At 54.1% G+C, this 19,353-nt stretch overlaps 1 protein-coding gene across 8 annotated transcripts in view; it reads right to left on the minus strand.

The window, feature by feature from the left end:
• GDPD5 (glycerophosphodiester phosphodiesterase domain containing 5) overlaps positions 1-19,353 on the minus strand; it is an 84,748-nt gene that overhangs the window by 36,072 nt on the left and 29,323 nt on the right. For 5 of the 8 annotated variants that reach the window (XM_057695115.1, XM_057695108.1, XM_057695116.1 and 2 more), the window contains 2 exons: positions 14,274-14,356; positions 4,318-4,494 (listed from right to left, as the gene is read on the minus strand). In XM_057695115.1, coding sequence (XP_057551098.1) covers positions 4,318-4,434 — 117 coding nt within the window. In that variant the 5' untranslated portion in view covers positions 4,435-4,494; positions 14,274-14,356. Of the gene's footprint in view, positions 1-4,317; positions 4,495-14,273; positions 14,357-15,771; positions 15,791-19,353 lie in introns of those variants that run through there. The other 3 variants (XM_057695110.1, XM_057695111.1, XM_057695114.1) reach the window with 3 other exon arrangements.

Genomic DNA, 19,353 nt, shown 5'->3' on the forward strand with positions numbered 1-19,353 from the left:
GGGTGTACATTTATTTTGTCTGAGTCCCACTAGCCCCGGCTATGATATTCCTGGACCCTACTGAGACCATGCCCCCTCTCAGGCACCCTGGGCACAGCATGGTTTCCTGACTCCAGGAATGGCCTGGTCCAGCCGGGCGGAAATCAGAGCAGGATGGGAGGCAGCATCAAAATTCTCTTCCGCAGCCAGGCTGCTGACGGCGCCATCGAGGTGTCTCCAGAATCCCTCTCACCTTCTTTACAGACCCCTCCCCCTAGCTGAGGCCTCAGCCTTTCTCCTCTAGCTCCCTGCCTTCCTGTCTCCACTCAAGGCCCCTCAGCGCGTTCCCCTTCATGGAACCAGCGTCGTCCTTGCACAGCCTGAGTCCAACTGGGCTCCCACCTCCCAGGACGGAGTGCAGGCTCCACACAGCACAGCCTCCGGCTCAGGTCCCCTTGGCCAGAGGCTCCCCCTCCTCACAGCAGAGCTGCACTGGGCCAAATGGCTTTCAGTTCCCAAACACGAGACACTCTGGTAGCACGCAGCTCCCCTGTCTTCCCCACTGGCATGACATGATGGGCTAACTCTCCCTGACACCAGCTCAGGCAAGCTTTCCCTCCTGGGGTGTCCCTGGGCCCGGGCAGGGACCACCCTGGGTGGTCTGGGTGTCCGTTCTTGTCTGTTCCCCACCCACCTAGGAGCCCTTCAAGAGAGGGAGGAACTGGGTTTGATATACCTGAGTCCAGGGTAGGTATCAGGACAGGTTTGTTGATTAAGTAACCAACACACCCCAGACAAGACTGTTAACGGGGGAGAGGGCACAGGACTTGGGGTGCAAGCAGGGGCAGTGCAAGCCATGCCTTCAACTCCTTGGCTTGAATAAATTACTTCCTCTACTTGGATCCCCATCCATAAGATGCAGGGGGTCAAAACAAGCTTAAAACACCCTTCGAAAGGCAAACATACTACAGAAGTGCAAGAGAGTTGACTGTCACTGCCTGTCTCCTTCAACCTCTTGGGCTGGAAGTTCCAGCACCTGACCTATATCCCCCTCTTGCTACAGAGAAGCTGGTTTTGACAGTGTTGCCTCCCACAGATGCAGAGTCTCCAGGGGGCCCTGTGGGGACGGCCTGAGAACTGTCTTCTGTCTTACCCCATCCTTAATTGGCAATATTAGAAAAATGAGTCACAGACAACAACCAAGTAATTATTCTTAGTTATAAAAAGCTTCTGCTTCCCCTTCCTAGCTGTCGAGTCAGCCAGCCTCCTGCTGCCAGGCTCCTCAACTCCCTTGGTGCTGGGGGGCAGGTGAGGATGTCATTTCACCTCTCTGGGCCTCAGTTTCCTGTTTCCTTATTTGTCAAGTGTGAGTCCTTGGGGGGAGGGGACAGTGTGAGCAGAGGGTTGTAGGAGGTGGGAATGTGTGTGTGGGGGAGGGGCAGGAAGGAAGGAGGCCAGCCCAGATGGAGAGGAGGGGGCTCCTTCCCAGGCTCCCTGCCCTCCTCTTCCCTCCCCAGGATCCCCTCCAGGACTGTGGGGCCAGCTCTTAACCAGAGAAGCACGGAGGGCGCCTAGCTTGGCGTTCAGGCCGCTCCCCAACTGGTGCCAAATGCTCCTGGTCCCATGCTCTTTCTATCAGGAAACTTTCCAAGCCCTCCTCCCTGCCCCGCCTCACTTTTCCTTGCAAGCTCTCCCTTAAACACACCCAGACTCAAAACACGCCTGTCTTCCCCGAAGCCTCCAACCTCCTGACTCTCTTGCTGCAAATTTATCGAGGACAGGGCTTCAAGCCTTGACTTTTCCATCCATAAACAGGACAGAACAATCAAACATGGCCCATAAGGTGTTAGAACGATCCACAGGGCCATGCCTGCAAGCCAAGCTCCCTGCATACAATAGGTGCTCAATAAACAGGAACATTAACCGTTACTCTCACTCTCCCATTTTGTTCCCAGCCTGAGGATAAGTGCTTCTGTGACTCACCACCTGTCTGTCACCTCACTGCACAGATGAGGCCCAGAGAGGTCCAGCTTCAACCTGACCCTAGACTTCCCTGACTTGGGAGACACAAGAGGCTCCCCCAATAAGTCCTGAGGGGAGGCAGTGCCTGGGGAAGGGGGTGGAGGGGTGTGGGGATCCCCAAAGGAGGAGGGGAAGGTGGGGATGAGGGAAGACACAGGCCCAAAGCTGGACGCACTTCCCTTGGCCGAGGCCTCTCCTCCACGCCCCCAGGCCCAAGGAGGTCTTCTTCCACTCCCCAGCCTGCGCTCCCAGACCTCACTCTGGGCCTCTATTTGTTCCGCAAAATTACAGAGCAGCTTCTCTGCACCAGCCCTGACTCTGAGACACCAGATTGCTGTTGCCTTCACTGTGTCAGGCCAGGAGCCCAGCCCCGTCCTGGGTCCGGCCCAGCTGTCTAGGGAAGGGACTGGAGAGAACCCAGAGAAGAGAAGAGAGCCAGGCAGAGAAGGGTGCGCAGGCAGAGGCTGGAACCCGGGAAGTGGGAGGGGAAGCAGGAGCGGAGCTGAGCTCAGGGGGGTGGCCTCACCCTCAGCTGGGAGGTGCAGGTTGCCTGAGGTGAGCTCAGCCCTTTCCGCAGAGGCCCTGCCGCCCAGAGCTGCTGCAAAACCCTCTCCCCCCTCCCAGCCAAGCTGGCTTGTGGCTTGCAGCCTCCTGCCATTGCCCCACACCTGGCACCTCAGCCCTTGGCATTTGCAACGCTTATACTGCTTGGGCCCCCAGTCAACTCAAAACCGGCCTTGGCCTACCACTTCCTCCAGGCTGGGCCCTGTGCGGGCCACAGCCAAGACCATCACTTCCTGACTCCACCGCCTGTGACTGGCTGGCCCTGGGCCCACCAAGAGGTGTGAGGTGCCCTGGGAGAGCCGCCTTCCTCCAGTGTCTGCTCCGACAGCCAAGGGCTTCCTGCTAGGGAGCTCAGCCATCCTTTTCCTCCCTTCCTCAACCTCAGCAGTGGTCCTGTCATACCCCACCTCCACCCCTGGTCATGCAGGGCCAGATCTGAGCTCTGCTCCACACTGGCTGTGTGATCTCAACCCGGTCACGCATGTCCCTGGCTTCTGTTTCCCCATGTGAAGTGGTGGCGATGACATCTAGCTCATGGGCTTGGGAGCAACAGGGGTGGCAGCAGGTCAGTGCTCAGCTCAGCGCCCGGCACACAGACAGACACCTGGGTGCCAGCGGACTTCAAGCTCCTGCCCTCCTGACACAGGCTGGAGGCTCAGCTGCCTTCCAGCCACCGTCTTGGGAGAGAATGGAGCTCCGAGCAAAGCACATAAGGCGGACAGGCCGCCCTGGGCAGGACCTGCTCCAGGTCTCCCTTGCTCAGTTGGCCATGTTGCCTCCTGTGTGCTAGAGTGGGGACATGGCGATGAATCAGGCCAGGTGCCCACCAGGTGGTACCTGCGTCTCACCATTCGGGGGTCATGAGCCCAGGCTCCTAACTCAGTCTAGCACGCTGTCCCTCTGTCCCTACCAGCACAGGCAGAGGAGGGCAGACAGACAGACAAGCTTCTCAGCCTCCACATCCAGGTGGCTCAGTGATGCCTGGCCTCTGACCTCCGCCCCTGGCCACTCCAGTCTGTTTTGGGGCTGGCTGAATTTGGTGGCTGTTCTCTTTGTTCAGACAAGCAGGAGGGAGGAGAAAATTGTTTTCCAGGCAGCAAAGCTTTTAGTTAAACACCATTTATCTCTCTCTCTGTTCCCTCCTGAAGGAACTGGGTCCCTTCAGAGAAGAAACTAGATCCACTGGCTGATGGTGCTCCAGGGACGGAAGTGCAGCACGGGGTCTGGCTTGGGGAGCCGGATGTTAAAGGAGGCCTTCTTTACCCAACTGAGCGCCTGCTGCCAGCCCTGGCGGACTTGTGGCTCAGGTGACTGGGCCCTGGTGCCAGGCCACGGCCCTGCCAGCTCCCAGGCTCCAGGACGGCCTGGCCCAGCTCCTCACCTTCCCTTTAGCCACCCATCTGCTTGCCTGCCCGTCAGGATCTGCCAGGAAGCTGAGAACTTCTGCTCACCTCGGGGGACCCTCCCTCTTGGAGCAGCCCTCCCTGCCCAGACCTCACGAGCAGCCCAGCCCCCACACTGGCAGAAGGGAGTGAACAACCAGCTATACCCCTGGCAGGATGGCCTACTTCCTTGCCCACCTAGTCAGGTAGATTCGGGAATCTCCACAGGCCCATTTTACAGAAGGAGAAACTGAAACCCAGAAGGGGCGTTGGCCTGTCCAGAGCCGCAAGGCAGGGTGACAGAGCGGAGATCCCTCCCCCAGACCCTGGGGCTCCCTGGGTCCTGCGGCTCCGTCCCAGCACAGCTCACCGGTGTGGTGTCATCGTGAGACCGCTGGTAGCGCTTCCAGCGGCAGCCGTAGATGCCCGTGAGGCAGGAGAGGCAGAGCTGCGGCTCATAGTACTGCAGGGGCTGGTGTCTCACCATGCTCGTGCCTGCAGCCCTGGCGCCCTACCCTCAGGCGCCCATGGAGGCTCCCGGCTGGTCCTGCAGGAGGAAGCAAAGGGTTGTGAGGCAGGGGAGGGGTGGGGACTGAGCCCCGACACAGCAAGCGTCCCTGTAGCCCAGGTCAGGGAGGGTCAGCCTCTGCCCAGAGCCCTGCCGAGGCCCTGTCTCACTCGGAGTCAGAAGCCCATCCTTGCAGGTCCCTTAGGACAGTCCCCTGCCACCCACCCATGACCTAATCATCTAACGAAAATCCCCATACCAACGAGCAGTCACGCCCCACTCCCACCCCCCAGCCCCTGGCAACCTAATCTATATGTTGAATATTTTCTATCTCCATGCTGGATATTTCACATAAATGGAATCATACGATATATGGCCTTGTGCATCTTGCATTTTTCACTTAATGTTTTCAAGGTTCATCCATGTCATAGCATGAGTCAGTACTGCATTTCTTATTATGCCTGAAAACTACTTAATTGTACAGATGTACCATTTTATCCATTCCTCAGTTGATAGACATTTGGATTGTCCTGCCTTTTTGGTTCTTATGAATAATTGCTATGAGCAAGTTTTTGTGTGAATGTATATTTTCATTTCTCTTGAGTACATACTTTGGGATGGGATTGCTGGGTCATACGGTAACTCTATGTTTACCTTTTTGAAGAACTGCCAAAAGCTGTTTTCCAAAGCTGTTGTACAATTTTACATTCTCAAAGTGTTATCATTATCATCGCCATTTAACAGGTGAGAATTCTAAAGCACAGAAAGGTTCAGCTCTTTGTCAAAGGTCACACAGCAGAGCCTGGCAGTCTGGCTCCTTGCTCTAACCCAGGCGTTGGTAAACGATAACTCACAGCCAAATCCAACCAGCCACGTATTTTTATACAGCCCACAAACTAAGAATGGTTTTTATATTTAATAATAGTTGGGGGGAAAAAACCAAAACAAAAATGTGTTTTGATCCATGAAAATTATACGAGTCAAATTTCAGAGTCCATAAATAAAGTTTTATTGGACGCAGCCCCACTCATTCGTTTATGTATTGTCTACGGCTGCTTTAAGTATAACTGCAGAGTTATGACAGAGACTATATGGCTCACAAAGCCTAAAATACTTCCTGGCCCCTTCTAGGGAAAGTCTGCTGACCCTGCAATCACCGGGCTGCAATGGCTCATGACCTGGTCTTGTAAGTGCAGCACGTGGTGGCGAGAGGAGAGGATGCCGTGGGCACTTACCAGGTACAGGGAGGGTCATGGCATGCTTCCCAGGGACAGCGCTGAGCCGAGGCCTGGAGGGTGCGCTCCCCTCTCTAACGCCCCAGCGGCCACACCGTAGCGGCACCGGGCTTCAGGCCCACCAACCGCTTCCACATCTGGGCTTTACTCAGGGCCTCTGCCCAACACCCCCTACCTCTCCCCACTCCCCAGGCACTACCCTCAGCACAGGGATTACAGCCTCCAGTCCAAGTGCAGAGAGGCACTAGGAGCGTGCCGGGAATACTGACTGACCCGGAGTCTCCTAATTGCTGGGAATTGTCTGGGGCCGCCTCTGTGCCCGTGGCTCCCTGGGGAGGCACGTGGACACGGCGCAGCTGCTGGAGGCTCTCTGAGCCGAGCCCAGGGCTTGGGGGTTGCTGTTGCGGTCAGCTTAGCCCCCGCATGGGGTTGGGGAGGCTGGGGGTGGGGTCGGCAGGCAGGGGATCCTCTCGGCTTTACTCCTCTCTGGAAGGAGCGTGTGGGAATTCCCTGGCAGTCCAGTGGTTAGAATTCGGCGCTTTCACTGCCGAGGGCCTGGGTTCGATCCCTGGTTGGAGCACGAAGATTCCACAAGCTGCATCGCACGGCCAAGTAAAGAAATAACCAAATAAAATTTTAAAGAAAGTGAAGGAGCGCGTGCGCGCGTATATACCCCACACTCACAGCCTTCCAGAGGAGTCCACCCTGTGCAGCCCCAGAGGGGCGCCTCTCCTGTCAGCTCGGCCCCCCAGGAAGGGAGGAGGCCGCTGATACGCAGAAAGAGGCCTGCTTTCACCCTGCCTCTGGCCAATGACTTGCCCTGTAGCCAGAGCCACTCAGGGCTCTTCCCTGAGCCTCGGTTTCAGCGTTTGTCTTGACTTCCAGAAAAGGTCAGATGATTGGGGGCTGGGGCTGGGGGTGGCGGTGCCAGAAGGGCACGTGGCCGCAGCGACTGAGGTACGGCAGGTGGGCGTTCTGCCGGCAGGAGCCCTGCCCTCACATTCCTTTCCCAGGACCCCTCTGACCCGGGGACGGATTCCCTTGGGTCCTCTGCTCCCCCACCCCCCACGACTGAGCGTTACAACCCATCCAGGCGTGGAATTTCCATGTCAGACCTGGAAAAGAGGGAAGTAGAACGGCCTGCACCAGGCCTCAGCCCAGGACTCGGGACTGTGGCTCTTGGAACTGTTCCCCTCCCACCCCCCTCACCCCCCATGAATTTTCACACTATTCGTAACGGCAGGGGCATTATTGAAAGGCAAACCTCTTCTCTTTCCTCTGCATGTTCTCCTGGGGCCATCAAGATAGCCGGCGGCTCCTTGCTGTCTCGGGGGGCGGGGGTCACCCAGGCCCTGCAGACCCAGCACAGCACGGTGACTTCCTCACCACCTGCCTCCAACATCCCTCAAGACCCTTTTCTCACCACCCCCTTGGCTACTGCCAGGGCAGTGGCCCAGGTCTCATCTCTCCCCTGGATGGGGAATCCCTGCGGTGGGCCTTGCCCTGCCAGTCCAAGGTCTTACCTGCAGTGAGAGAGCTTTTTAACAGACAAATGACCAGGATCTGACTCCTCTGGCCTCACCACTCCAGAACTTGCTGACCCCTTCATCTGGCTAGCACCTCCTGATCCTTCGAGTCTCTGCTCAGATGTTACCTCCTCCGGGGAGCCTCCCCTGAGCCCCAGGTTTGGTTAGAGGGCTCCTGGCATCCCTCCTTTTTCCTGGGCAGCCTGTGGGAGCACTGCTGACATGCCTGCCTCTCCCAGGGGACAATCTGAGATAACTCCCACTTCCCCGGCGACCAGCATGGGGCGGCAAAGCGAGGCAGCCCTGGAGGCGCCCTGGACTATACTTCTGAGAAGGTCCGGAAGTTCTGCTATCAGAGATGTGCTGTCCAGACCCTGAGCCGTTGGGACAAGCCCCCAGAGACCAGATTCTCCCCACCGGCTCCCCTCCTGCCAGGGCTAATGGCATCACTTAGCCTCAATTGATTTCTCCAAGCCACCTCCTGGGACTGCTGCTATCAGCCAAGTTACAAAGAAATCCCCAGCCTGGAGCCCCTGCTGGCTCTGGGACAAGAGAAAGCCCTCACCTCTTAGCCTGATGCTTGAGGGCCCTCCTCAGCCCAAAGTCCTGTTTTCTGTCTGAATTCCTGGTCCCTGCCCTGAACTTCCACAGCCTCTGTTTGCACAGGGAAGGGTCTTTCAGGAGTCAGGAGGGAGACGGAGTGAGTGTCTGCTATGGAGTGGGCGAAGGATGTTGGGAGTGCGTACACCTCCAGGGGCCTCGCCCATCCTTACACCCTGGGAATGCACCTCACCCACTTCCTGGCTCTTTGTCCCTCCCCGACTGGCAGGCTGCCAGGCCCTCACTGCCCCCAGACCCTGCTACCTCTGGCCCCAGGTCTGCTCTCTTTCCTGAGAGTGCCCGGTCAGTGCCTGGATTTCAGCCTGGTCTCCTTCCACTGACTTGCCGTGTGACTTTGGAGACTTATTTTCCTATCTGAGAAATAGGCACTAGGTGGAATGCCACAAAAAGAACCCAAGGCTGCAGTAAAAAAGAATAAAACACTGATGCATGCTACAATGTGAATGAATCTTGAAAACATTATGCTAAGTGAAAGAGGCTAGTTACAGAGAGTGGTGTGGGAGCTTGCGGGGCACCACGCTGAGCACTGTACCTGTGTCATCTGATGAATACTGTCCAAAGTAGAGCCTGACCGTCTTCTTTTATAGATTAGAAATATGGGCCCCAGGTGAATGGAGGAACAAACTGGGGTCCATCCAGACAATGGAATATTACTCAGCAGTAAAAAGAAATGAGCTATCGAGCCATAAAAATACACGAAGAGGGGACTTTCCTGGTTGTGCCATGGATAAGACTCCATGCTCTCAATGCAGGGGGCCCGGGTTTGATTCCTGGTCAGGAAACTAGATCCCACATGCATGCCACCACTAAGAGTTTGCATGCCACAACTAAAGAGCCTGAGCCCATCTGCTGCAACTAAGGAGCCTGTGAGCCACAGCCAAGACCCCATGCAAACAAATAAATTAATTAAAAGATCAGTGGTTGCCAGGGTTAGAGGTGGGCAGCACAGAGGATTTCTAGGGCAGTGAAACTATTCTATATGATACTATAATGATGGGTATATGTCTCTATACATTTGCCAAACCCCACAGAATATATAACACAAAGAGTGAACCCTAATGTAGACTATGGACCTCAGTTAATAATATTACTATCAACACTGGCTCATCAGTTATAGCAAATGTAGCCCTCTAAGACAAGATGTCAGTAACAGGGAAAACCACGGGGTAGGGGAGGGAGAGTATGCAGGAACTCTGTATTTTCTGATCAGTTTCTAAAACTGTCACCAAAAAATCATCTATTTATTAAATACATATGTATTTAATTTAAAAATATCTGTATTGATTGATCAATAGATAGCTAGATCAATAGATCTAGGCCTGAGAGATTACACGATTCACCGAAGGCCAAACAGCTAACCGTGGAGCAGACAAGATTTGAAAGCAGGGCTGCCAGCTCTAAAGCCCAGTCTTTCCATGGCACCAGCCCTAGACGGAGAATCTGTTTGCCCACGTTTCTACCACCTTCCACATCTGTGCCAGCCATAGCGTGTGTCACTGAAAATTGCACCTCAAAGGGCCAAGTTCAATATTTTGGTTGGCACCAGGGCAGCAGGGGCACGGAATGGGGCCAAGAACTCTGGGGAGGAAAAGGACCCCCCATAATGGGTGCAGGGCTGGGGAAGGCAGAGACCTGACCTCCTCTGGCAGCCTGCCAGGGCCCCAGGGAAGGAGGCAGGGCACCCACGTGGAGGAGGAACCAGCCCCCACCCCTCCTTCCTGGCCATGGCTGCCCTCACTGGGCCTCAAGCTCAGCCACCAGCAGGCTGGGTGACCTGCACAGGCCTCTGGCCTCAGCTTTCCTGTCTGTATCATGGGAGGGTATGAACGACACTGGATGATCTCCAAGGGCCTTTTTGGCACTCGGCTTCTAAAACCCTTTAACCACCTGCCCTCTCCACATCCTCAGGAGAGAAGCAGAGATGCGGTTGCTCAAAGAGGATGGAAGGACAAATCCCACAATCTCTGCCTGGTCTGACATGGAAGAGCCCCCTCCATTTCCAGGACTGATGGCTGGAAGTCAGGAGCCCGTCACTGAATGGAGCAGTCAAAATGAGGACGAAAGCTGCTGGAAGGCCTGAGACAAGGTTAGAGGCCTGGTCATCCTGAGCCGCAGGCCAGGGCTCTGCCCCTGCCCAGGTACCTCCACCATCTTTGACAGGGACCAAAGTATAGGTAGTCACAGCCTGGATGACTCACAGTGATGACCCCAAATTTGACTTAGAGTGAAACCCAAGGAGTAAAAGGCACAGGGACACCCTCCTACAGTGAGAGCTCAGGGAACATGGCCTTGGAGAAAGACCAGGGCCTCCCTGTGGTCCTTCCTCACTGCCTTGCCCATCTTCTGTTCCCAATGCAGGCACGCCTGTGAAACCATCTTAGCTCTGGGCCCCTCTGTCCATCCCGAGGCCTGAAAAACTCCTGCTCATCTCAGCGCAGCAGCCCCTCCTCCAGGAAACCAGCCCTGCCTGGGTCAGGGTCTCTTCTGGACCCACAACTCCTGTGCTTCCTCCAGTCCTAGCTCTGATCACCGCGGGGCGGCTTCCTGGAGATGGTGGAGGTCAACAGAACTCAGAAATAAGGGATGCTTTATAGCACAACAGGGAGAAAGAAGAGGGCTCTAGGTAAGGGGACGGCACGGGGAAAGCGTGGTGGCAGGGAGGGTGAGCAGGGCCTCTCCCAGGGCTGAGGGCTCCGCAGCAAGTTAAGACCTGGGTGGGTTCCATGTGGTGGTGACTGTGGGGTCTGCTGCTAAGAGCAGCTTCCCAGCCCTCTGGGGACCCGGAGGCAGCAGGACACCCCCAGGCAGCTTGCCAAATCGGCTGTTTCTCCAAACAACCAACCAAACCCAAACCCACAAAACAAATCCCTGGCCCCAGAGCTGGGGCTGGAGGTGGAGGGATGGAGCTGATTCTGGGACCTCCTACTTCCAGACCAACAGATCCTAGGACCCACCCCACTGCTCTCCAGCACAGCCTCCTGTGCTTAGCTTTTAAGTAATACTCAAAGAGTCACTACATTCCCTGCTGCACGGGCCTCATCAGATGGCTTAAACTGAGACGTGGGCTGCTACATCTTACTGTGTGGCCCTGGGCAAGTCACTCCACTTCTCTGGGCCTCAGAGAAAGCCCTTGATTCTAATGAAATCAGCAGAGAAGTCAGGCAGATGGAGGGAGGAAGGACATCTGTCACTGAGGCAGCTGCCAGTGGGGAGAGGCAGCGGGAGGAGGTGCGGGGAAGGAGGCCTGGCGGGCCAGCAGCCTCCTGTCATGGTCACTCATTCTTTGGGGGAAGAGCGGCTCAGTGGCCTGGGCTGAGGCTCATCGGGACCCTCAAAGAATCAATCATGCCATAATTAGGGGCATTATTAATCTCGTTCCACCGGGTGCCAGGGCCTCCTGTTTACCCAGCACTCCTGTCCCAGGAGACTTCTGATTGCTCTTTCTCTGGGGAAATTCCCAGCAGGCTTGCTTCACCCCAGGCGTAGGTCACCTTCTGCCCCTCCTGGCCACCCTCCTGGAGGCAGCATTTCCTGCTTCTCCTTTGGGAAGGGCTGGCTCCCTTGGGACCACGGCTGCTGGTATTGTCTGTTCCATACCCGATTTACTCCTTCAGCAAATGCTTAGGAAGCCTCTGCTGCGACTCGAGAGAGGTTCACAGAATTAGACGTGGCCCTTCCTTTCAAGGAGACACCCTCATTGTAGCAAGAGCAGCTACAATTATAACCACACGCACAGTGCTTTACAGTGTACAGAGAGCCTCCGCGCACATTGTCTGAATGAAGCATGGTCCCATCTCCACAGGTAAGTACCAGATCCCCATTTTATGGGTGAGGAAGTTGAGGCTGGCGGAGGGCAGGACAGGTTTGCTGAACTGCACCCTTGGTTCAGGCCCTTGGGGGTACAGACCTGCATGTTTGGGGCCATGGGCTGAACAGAGATTAGGCTCAGGGCCCTACCCAGGGACCTTAGGTTCTCTTGGCACAGAAAGGACCCCTCTTTGGATCTCTCCTTCCCCAGGTCAGGGCTATGAGCTTGGGCTGAGCAGTCACCAGGAACAGCCTGCACACGCTCTAAACCAGAGTCTTAGAATCCCCTCCCCCAAGGCTTATACAATCATGGAAGCCTGGCACAGTCCACCAGGGATCTTAGAACTAGCCCTGGATTTAAGACTATGAAAGTCATCAACTGTCAGCACCAGGGAAGACCTGGAGCTATTCCATCCAGCCTCCCTTCCCTGCAGACATCTCCTGTACAGCCTCCCGCGGTGGTTCCCCAGCAGAGTGGCCTGCACGGGCTTGCCTACGCCCTCTGGACAGGCCCCGCCCTCCCTGGAGGGCTGAGTGACTCCCTCTTTACACGAGGACAGAAGGAAGGGCCTCCTAGGAGGAGAAGGCTGCCCCCAGCCACTTCCTCTCCCGCCAGCACTGACAGGGTTCTCCCTGGAGCAGGCAGGGCGAGCAAAGGGCCGGGCCAGGGGCCGTGAGGGGAGAGACTTTCACCATCCTCTCACCCCGGTGGACGGTGGACGCCCCAGCCCCTCCCAGGCGCCCAGTGATTCAGTCACAGGAACCAGGCTGGCTTTTTCCGATGCCTCTCCCTGGGTCTCCGGAAGGAGGGGGCCCCGAATAGGAGGAGGAGAGGAGGAAGCAGAGTCTGGCAGAGACGTGCACTGAGCAAACTTGTCTCTGCCCAGTTTTTGCCCCCTGAGGGAACAGAAAGCAATGATTTATTTTATTTATTTATGTAAAATAGCAGAGCTGTTACACAAACAGGCTTCCCAAGCAGGCCCTGAGGATGGGAGGAGAAGTAAGTCCTGCCATTTTAGGAATCCCTCTCTCACTTCCTTCCCCTCACACCTACCTGTCTAGCCTCACCTGTCCCTGCCCCTCCCCACACTGCTGTGCCCCAAGCACAAGGCACCTCCTACCTTCCCCTACCCCCCCCCAGGCCTTGGCTCATGCTGGGCCCTCTGCCAAGAGAGCCCTCCTCCCATCCCTCAATCCAAATCCCCTCTATCTTAACAAACACACCCTGGACAAAGCTTGGTCTGATCCCCCCACAGGAGCCCACTGCTTCCTCCCTTTGTGTTCACATCAGCAGACAGAGCTCTTGAGACGTGATCACAGGCCTCTGTGCACGGTAATTATCTGCTTCCGTGGCTGCCTTGCCCACCAGGCTGAGAGCTTTCCCAGGCAGAGACTTCTCATCCATTTGGCCCAGCTTTTCTGAAGAGCCGCAGTATCTGCGACCCTGCAGGTGACAGGGACATGTCCCTGATAGAGGAATCACTGTGCAGGGGACCTGTGTTCTTGCAACGGGCCAGCACCAAGGAGGTGCCCATGTATGTGTCAGTCAGAAAAGCTGGGTCAGTGTGCAAAGGAAGGAAAGAAAGAACCCATCAGAGACTCTCAAACCACCCAACAGCAGAGCCACTTCCGGACCTGGTCCTAATTCTGCCTCTGAATAATAATTAGCCTTTTCCCTATTTATAGGAAAAATTAAGTTACTAAAAAAAGTCTCAAGTATTTTCTCCCACAATTTCTTTCTGAAACCTCTGATATGTGTTCCAGGTTTAGTATAAGATGACCTCAGACTCAGGGAGGAATACTGACTTCCTCCCTGCCACTTGCATCTTTCTTCATCACAGGGCTCCGTGACAAGTAGCAGCCTTGCTACTCCCAAGCAAGTCTGAGAACCTGGGGCCTAAGCTTCTCTTCCCCTCTTTCAGATTTCCAGCTTTCCATTCTAAAAACTGACCTTGCTCGAATGCTGAGGAAGAAAGTCCCAGGGGCTGGCTGGCCCAACAAACCCTGAAGGCTCACACTTATTCCGTGACTTGAGGCCTCTAATTCCACCATTTACCATTCATTCCTTTGGCTGAAGCATCACTTTCTCTAGGATTCTCTCTTAAAATACAAATTTCCCCTGGAAATGTGAGCTCATTAAACCTCCAAACTTAAGTTCAAGGAAACTTAGTTTAATGCCTGACTCTAGAGAGGCAGTAAATCATAGGGGTTAGGAAAATGCACCCAGAGGTAGCCTGCCGAGTTTGAAACCTAGTTCTACCACTTACTAACTGAGCAGGTTCCTTAATGCCTCTAGACCTGAGTCTCCTTATGTATAAAGTGGGGATAATAATAGCACTAACCTCATGGGCTGTTATGAGGATTAAATGAGCTAATGTATGTGAGATGCTTTAGATAAGTACCTAGTCCACTGGAGAAAGCAAGAGACAACTCTACTCAGAGTTTCTGTTTTTGTTTTTTCTTGTTTGTAAAATGGAATAATAATCCTTGCTTCCTCTGCCTTTTCCCATGAACTGCAGAGTATAGCTCCTGTGAGAGAGCAAACATCATTCTAGAACCCAGTGGGCTGCTCTCTGCAGCTTGCCTCTAACTCCTTCCTCCCCGCCTCCTTCCTTGCTTTTTCTTTTACCTGGAAGAAGGTGCCAGTGGCTGTGAGCTGGGCTCCTGGGGGGTCCTGTCCACGGAGGTGGTGATGTCACTTCAGTGGGAGAGCTGAGGGGACAAACCCAGTCAGATCACATATCAGTCCATCCTGCCCGCTCCCCTCCCACCCAGCCCTTAGTGAGCCCTCACCCTGTGCCCACCCCGTGCTTGGTATGGGGAGCAGGGAGGGCTCACATCTAGTCCCTCCCCTAGGGAAGCTGCCAAGCCAGTGGGGGAGCCAAGGAGACATCCGAGATCCAGTTGTGGGCCGAGACCCCCACATGTGCACCTCCACACATGCTGCCCACAAACCAGCCTCAAATCCAAACCCAGTACAACCTGCTCCCCGAACCACTCTTGCCCCACCAGGACCCAAAGAAACATGATCCAAGGTCCAGCCACCCTGGAGCGAAACCTGGGGCTGTGCCTGGCTCCTGGGAGGCAGAAGCCCGTTCGTGCTGCCCAGGGACCTGCTTCTTTGGAGGTAGACGCCAAACCAGCTGTTTTAAAGCAGCCTCTGAGGGAGGGCCGGGTAGGCTGGAGGCAGGATCTGGGGCACCGCAATTATGTGGCTGACTTCTGACTCATGTACCGCCTCCCCATCACCAGCTCCTACAGCCGGCAGCGCAGCCCTCCTGCCCAGGAACTGGGAGGAGACAGGTGGTACCGAGAGGCCAAGGGGAGAAGGGGAGAGGGGGAGAGAGAAGGGGGCACCAGGTCAGCACTGCAGGCTTCAGAGGATGCTGCCGCATTGGCCACTAGGCGACGCTGAGGCTGGCAGGGCCAGGGACCTGCTTATGTCACCCGGAGAGTCAGAGTCAGAGCCAGGGTGGGACCCAGGGCAGGGGTGGCTCAGGGCTGGTGTCCAACCCAATCCCATGCCGACATGAGAACTTTCTCCAACCACGTTGGGCCCTGGAGCTACATACCAGCAAGAAATATAGCCAAGACCTAGCCTTGGACAGGAGGGGGACAGAGCTGGGCTGATAGACAGCTTGGAATTGACATTCAGCTACTGAGAGATGGACTCCTAGGGCATCCCTAGCCCTGCTTTCCTCCACTTTCAGTCCCCAGGTTTCTCACAGAGCCCTAAATGCACTGCACTTTGCAGTTTATATAACACTTACTTTCTTCATCTCCCACAATGATCCTAAGGCCTAAGCAACAGAGGGAATATAAATAGAGGAGGGCTTCTCAAACAAATCACCTAGAGTTCTTGTTAAAAAGCAGTCCAACTCAGTCGGTCTAGGGTGGGGTCTGAGCTTCTACATTTTTTTAACAAGCTCCTAGGTGGTGCTGATGCTGCAGCTCCAGGCACCACAATTTGAGTAGCAAGAACACAGTTGTTAACAGCATGGACGCTGGGGTCAAACTGCCCAAGTTAGAATCTTCGCTCTTACTGTGTGACCTCGGACAAGTTACTTAACCTTTCTGTGCCTCAGTCTCCTTATGTATAAAGCAATAATCATAATAATAAAACCTACCCCATAGGGCGGATGTGAGGATTAAATTATGTAAAATGCTTAAAGTGATGATTATTATCACAAATTTTTAAATGGAGGCTCTGAGAGGTGGACGCACTCAGCAAGGTGGCAGAGCCAGAATTCAGACCCAGATCTCTTAATGTAAATCCTGCAATAACAATTTGCCACAATATGTCACAGCCAGCGAGCCCGCCGGCATTAGACAGACATGGATATTGAGGCTTGGAGAGTGGCCGGGAACTGACAAGGTCATCAGAAAGTTGGTGTCAGAAATTCAAGTCCATGACTCATGGCCTGCTGCTCTTTCCAGCACACCTCACTGTCCTGCAAGGAAGAGAAAGTATCATCACAGGTTTCTCCTGAGGGGGTCCCAGCTCTGCTGTCAACCCCCACCTGGGCAGTAGCTACCCTGGAAACCAGATGTGTGTGGGAACGGCTGGATGTGGAGGCTGCCCTCATGCCCACCGTGGCCCCAGTTCCCCTGCACGCTCAGAGCCCTGCTTGCCTAGCATCCCAGGCATCTAGCATCCTCTTTCCACGGCCCATCTCCTACATCCAGTCTGTGGCACTGCTCCGTCTCAGAGTCACCCAGCTGGGGTAGCAGGTGGTGGGGGAGGGGAGAGGCAGCCAGTCTCCACCCCCACCTTGGCTTCCCTGCGCGGGGCCAGTGGGAATCTGTGAGTCACTTGAAGGAAGTGCTTGGCCCCAAACAGGAAGTGGCTCTTCAGGCAGAACCCCCACCTGCACCCCTAGGAGCTCCCCAGGGCAGGTGCCTCCGTGGCAGAGTCTGATGAAGGAAGAGAAGATGATTGGGACACAGCAACACTTATTCAGATTTTACCTGAAACTCAAACGCAACAGCCCTCATCTGTACCCTGAAACCCTGCCAGAGGGCTTCTCTGCTGTGTGATCTTATGTACATCAGTGCCCCTCTCTGAGCCTCAATTCCCTCATCTGTAGGATCATGGGGCTATACTATAAGACTGCTATGGCCTGGCATTCCACAATGAAATGAAGGATTGGAGGATCTGAATGTGGGTTTTAAATAAATGAACAAAAGCATACATAAAAGAGATGAATGAGTGAATGCCAGTACCTAGATTTAAGCTCCTGCTGCAGCGTAAGCACGGTCGTAAGCACTGTCATTTATCTCTCGGTAGCTGCAGGATAGAGAGCTCGCTGGCAAGAAGACATCCCCTGAATCACCCTTAGGCAAAGGGAAGAAGGGCCACTGCCTGAACCCCACACATCACCAACGCACGCTCACAAGTACACATATTACAGAACATACAGGCACTTCCGTCACACAGCATCCATGGGACCCACACGCCTAACCTGCTCCCCTAACACTGCTTAGGCCCCAGAGAAGCTTCACTTCTTGGGTTTGAAGAACAAAAGGTGATTCTGTCCAGATGAAGGTCTGAGGGTTGCTCAGTTGCTGACAGCGGGGAGAAGCAGGTGGGAGTAGGAAGGGGAGGGAGACAGGAGGCTACTTGCTCCTGGGCGGGGGGAGGGGAGGGGAGGGATGGAGGAAGGGGACCAAGTGGCAAGACGGTTTAGGGGGCAGACAAAACTTGTCAATCCTTCCAGAGAGCAGCAGCTTCTTACATAACAAAGTATCCGCTTCCCAGTAATGCTGAGCATCCCACCCCCACTCCCCCCTCCCCCGGCCCCCACCGCCTTCTTTTTTTCTTTGGCTTTTTTCCGTTCCAATTTGTGGTTCTAAAAGTACTCATGCATGAGTGCGGCATTCACAATAAATGCACAGGGCCGCGGAGGGACATCTTACAGTCCTTAACAATTCATATTACTTGGATTAATGTAACATGAACTGTGATACCAGTTCTTTACATGGGCAACTAGTTGACATTAAACACAACTGTGAATAGTTTCATTTTTATAAAATCTTCAAAATGGGAATTACTATATCATGTCTATTTAAATATATATTTTAAAACTGGACATTCATTAATTATGGTGTGGATAGTTTTAATTGCCTCGATAATTTCAAGGAACAAAAATAATTTTTGAAAATATAAATTTTCCTCTCTACATTCAATTTACATTTTTGATAGAAATATATTCAAATTCTATACACTTTAAGTACAATTGCATTTTATTTTTTATCCTTTAGTTATTACCATCAAAACACAATTTTCAAATGATGTGAAAAATCTTGACTATAACAATTAGAGTGATTTTGTTAAAATTAAAACAATAAAATGTATTTCATGAAATATGTTTTATTACTCACTCATCCAAATGCCACCAGCCCATCAACAAAACACTTGGATATTTAATAATAAATTGTCTTCCTTGATATTTTGCCTCTTTCAGTCATACAAAACCATAACTTTACAAAGTGGGAAAATGAAACTATCTTTTTAAATAGTTTCTTGGTTTGTTTTGTAACCTTCCAATACCTGACAAACATGTACTGTAAGGGCCTCTATCTGTATTTTGGTGCTGGGCCCTGAAAATTTTGGGCTAGACCTGTCTGTGGACTCCGTGTCCACCAGCTCCCTTTTTTGGGCCCAGGCCACCTGTGCTGGTCGCGTCTCCTCGCTGAGGATCAGCTGGGTGTTGAGCCAGCCCTGCCTTCCTGAGTCTGCCTTTTAAAAAGTATTCCTCACATGAAAGGTCCTCATGCTTAGATGTGGGACTTATTTCCAGAGCTGACTCGAATACCCTCAAGGGCAGTGGCCATGACTTGACTGCCAACTCCCACAGACCCAGCGCTCTTTAAAGTCCCTTACATTCCAGCACCATCTGCAGAGGGATCCAGATGGGAGGGCCCAGCAGCCTCTGGTCCACCAGGCTGGTAGCCCCCACTGAGCGAATGACCCGTGGCCCCCACAACTGGTTTTCTCCTCCTCTGCACCCTCACTCGGTCTACCTCTACCCATGACCCCCTCCTGTCCCCTTACTCTGGGCCTACAGGTCACAGTGACCCCCTTTGGGCTAAAGCCATCAGAACGCACCCTCAGCCCCCTGACAACTGAGCTGACAAATCTCCACGTTTCCTGCCTGCCATCTTCCCAGCATCTTTCACAAAGAGCTTCCAGAAGGTAGGATCTGGGTTCTGGAGGGGGGCGGGCAGAGGTGTTGAGGAGAGAGCAGGAGACTGAGAGCAGGGAGACCCGGGTTCTAGGTGTGGCCTGGTCACTGAAAGACAGGTTGGCCTCCTCTCTAGGCTCAGGGTCTTCACTTGTCAGATGGGGATGCTGCAACCAGCCCAGACCGCCTCGTGGGATGAACAGGAGAACCCAGAGAGCAGGACCTGATGGGGCTTTCTAAGCCGTAAAGCACTGAACCATGTGATGGAGCCTCACCCCATCTCTCATGTTTCCTCCTCGGCCTGGCGCACTCCAGGTCCATCTACTAAGACACTGTCCACCGTTTACGGGGCTGGCCACAGCCTTGTATGAGGCCGACATTCCCTGTCCGTTCTCTCACTTACCCCTCCCATTACAGTACATTCTACAGATGCCACAGAGGCTCAAGGGGGTTTGGGTCCCATGCTCAAGGGCACAGCTAAACAAGTAGCAGAGCCAGGATTCATATGCTGTCTGACTCCCAAGC

The sequence above is a fragment of the Hippopotamus amphibius genome, chromosome 9 (assembly GCF_030028045.1).
Source record: "Hippopotamus amphibius kiboko isolate mHipAmp2 chromosome 9, mHipAmp2.hap2, whole genome shotgun sequence".
Taxonomy (NCBI): Eukaryota; Metazoa; Chordata; class Mammalia; order Artiodactyla; family Hippopotamidae; genus Hippopotamus; species Hippopotamus amphibius.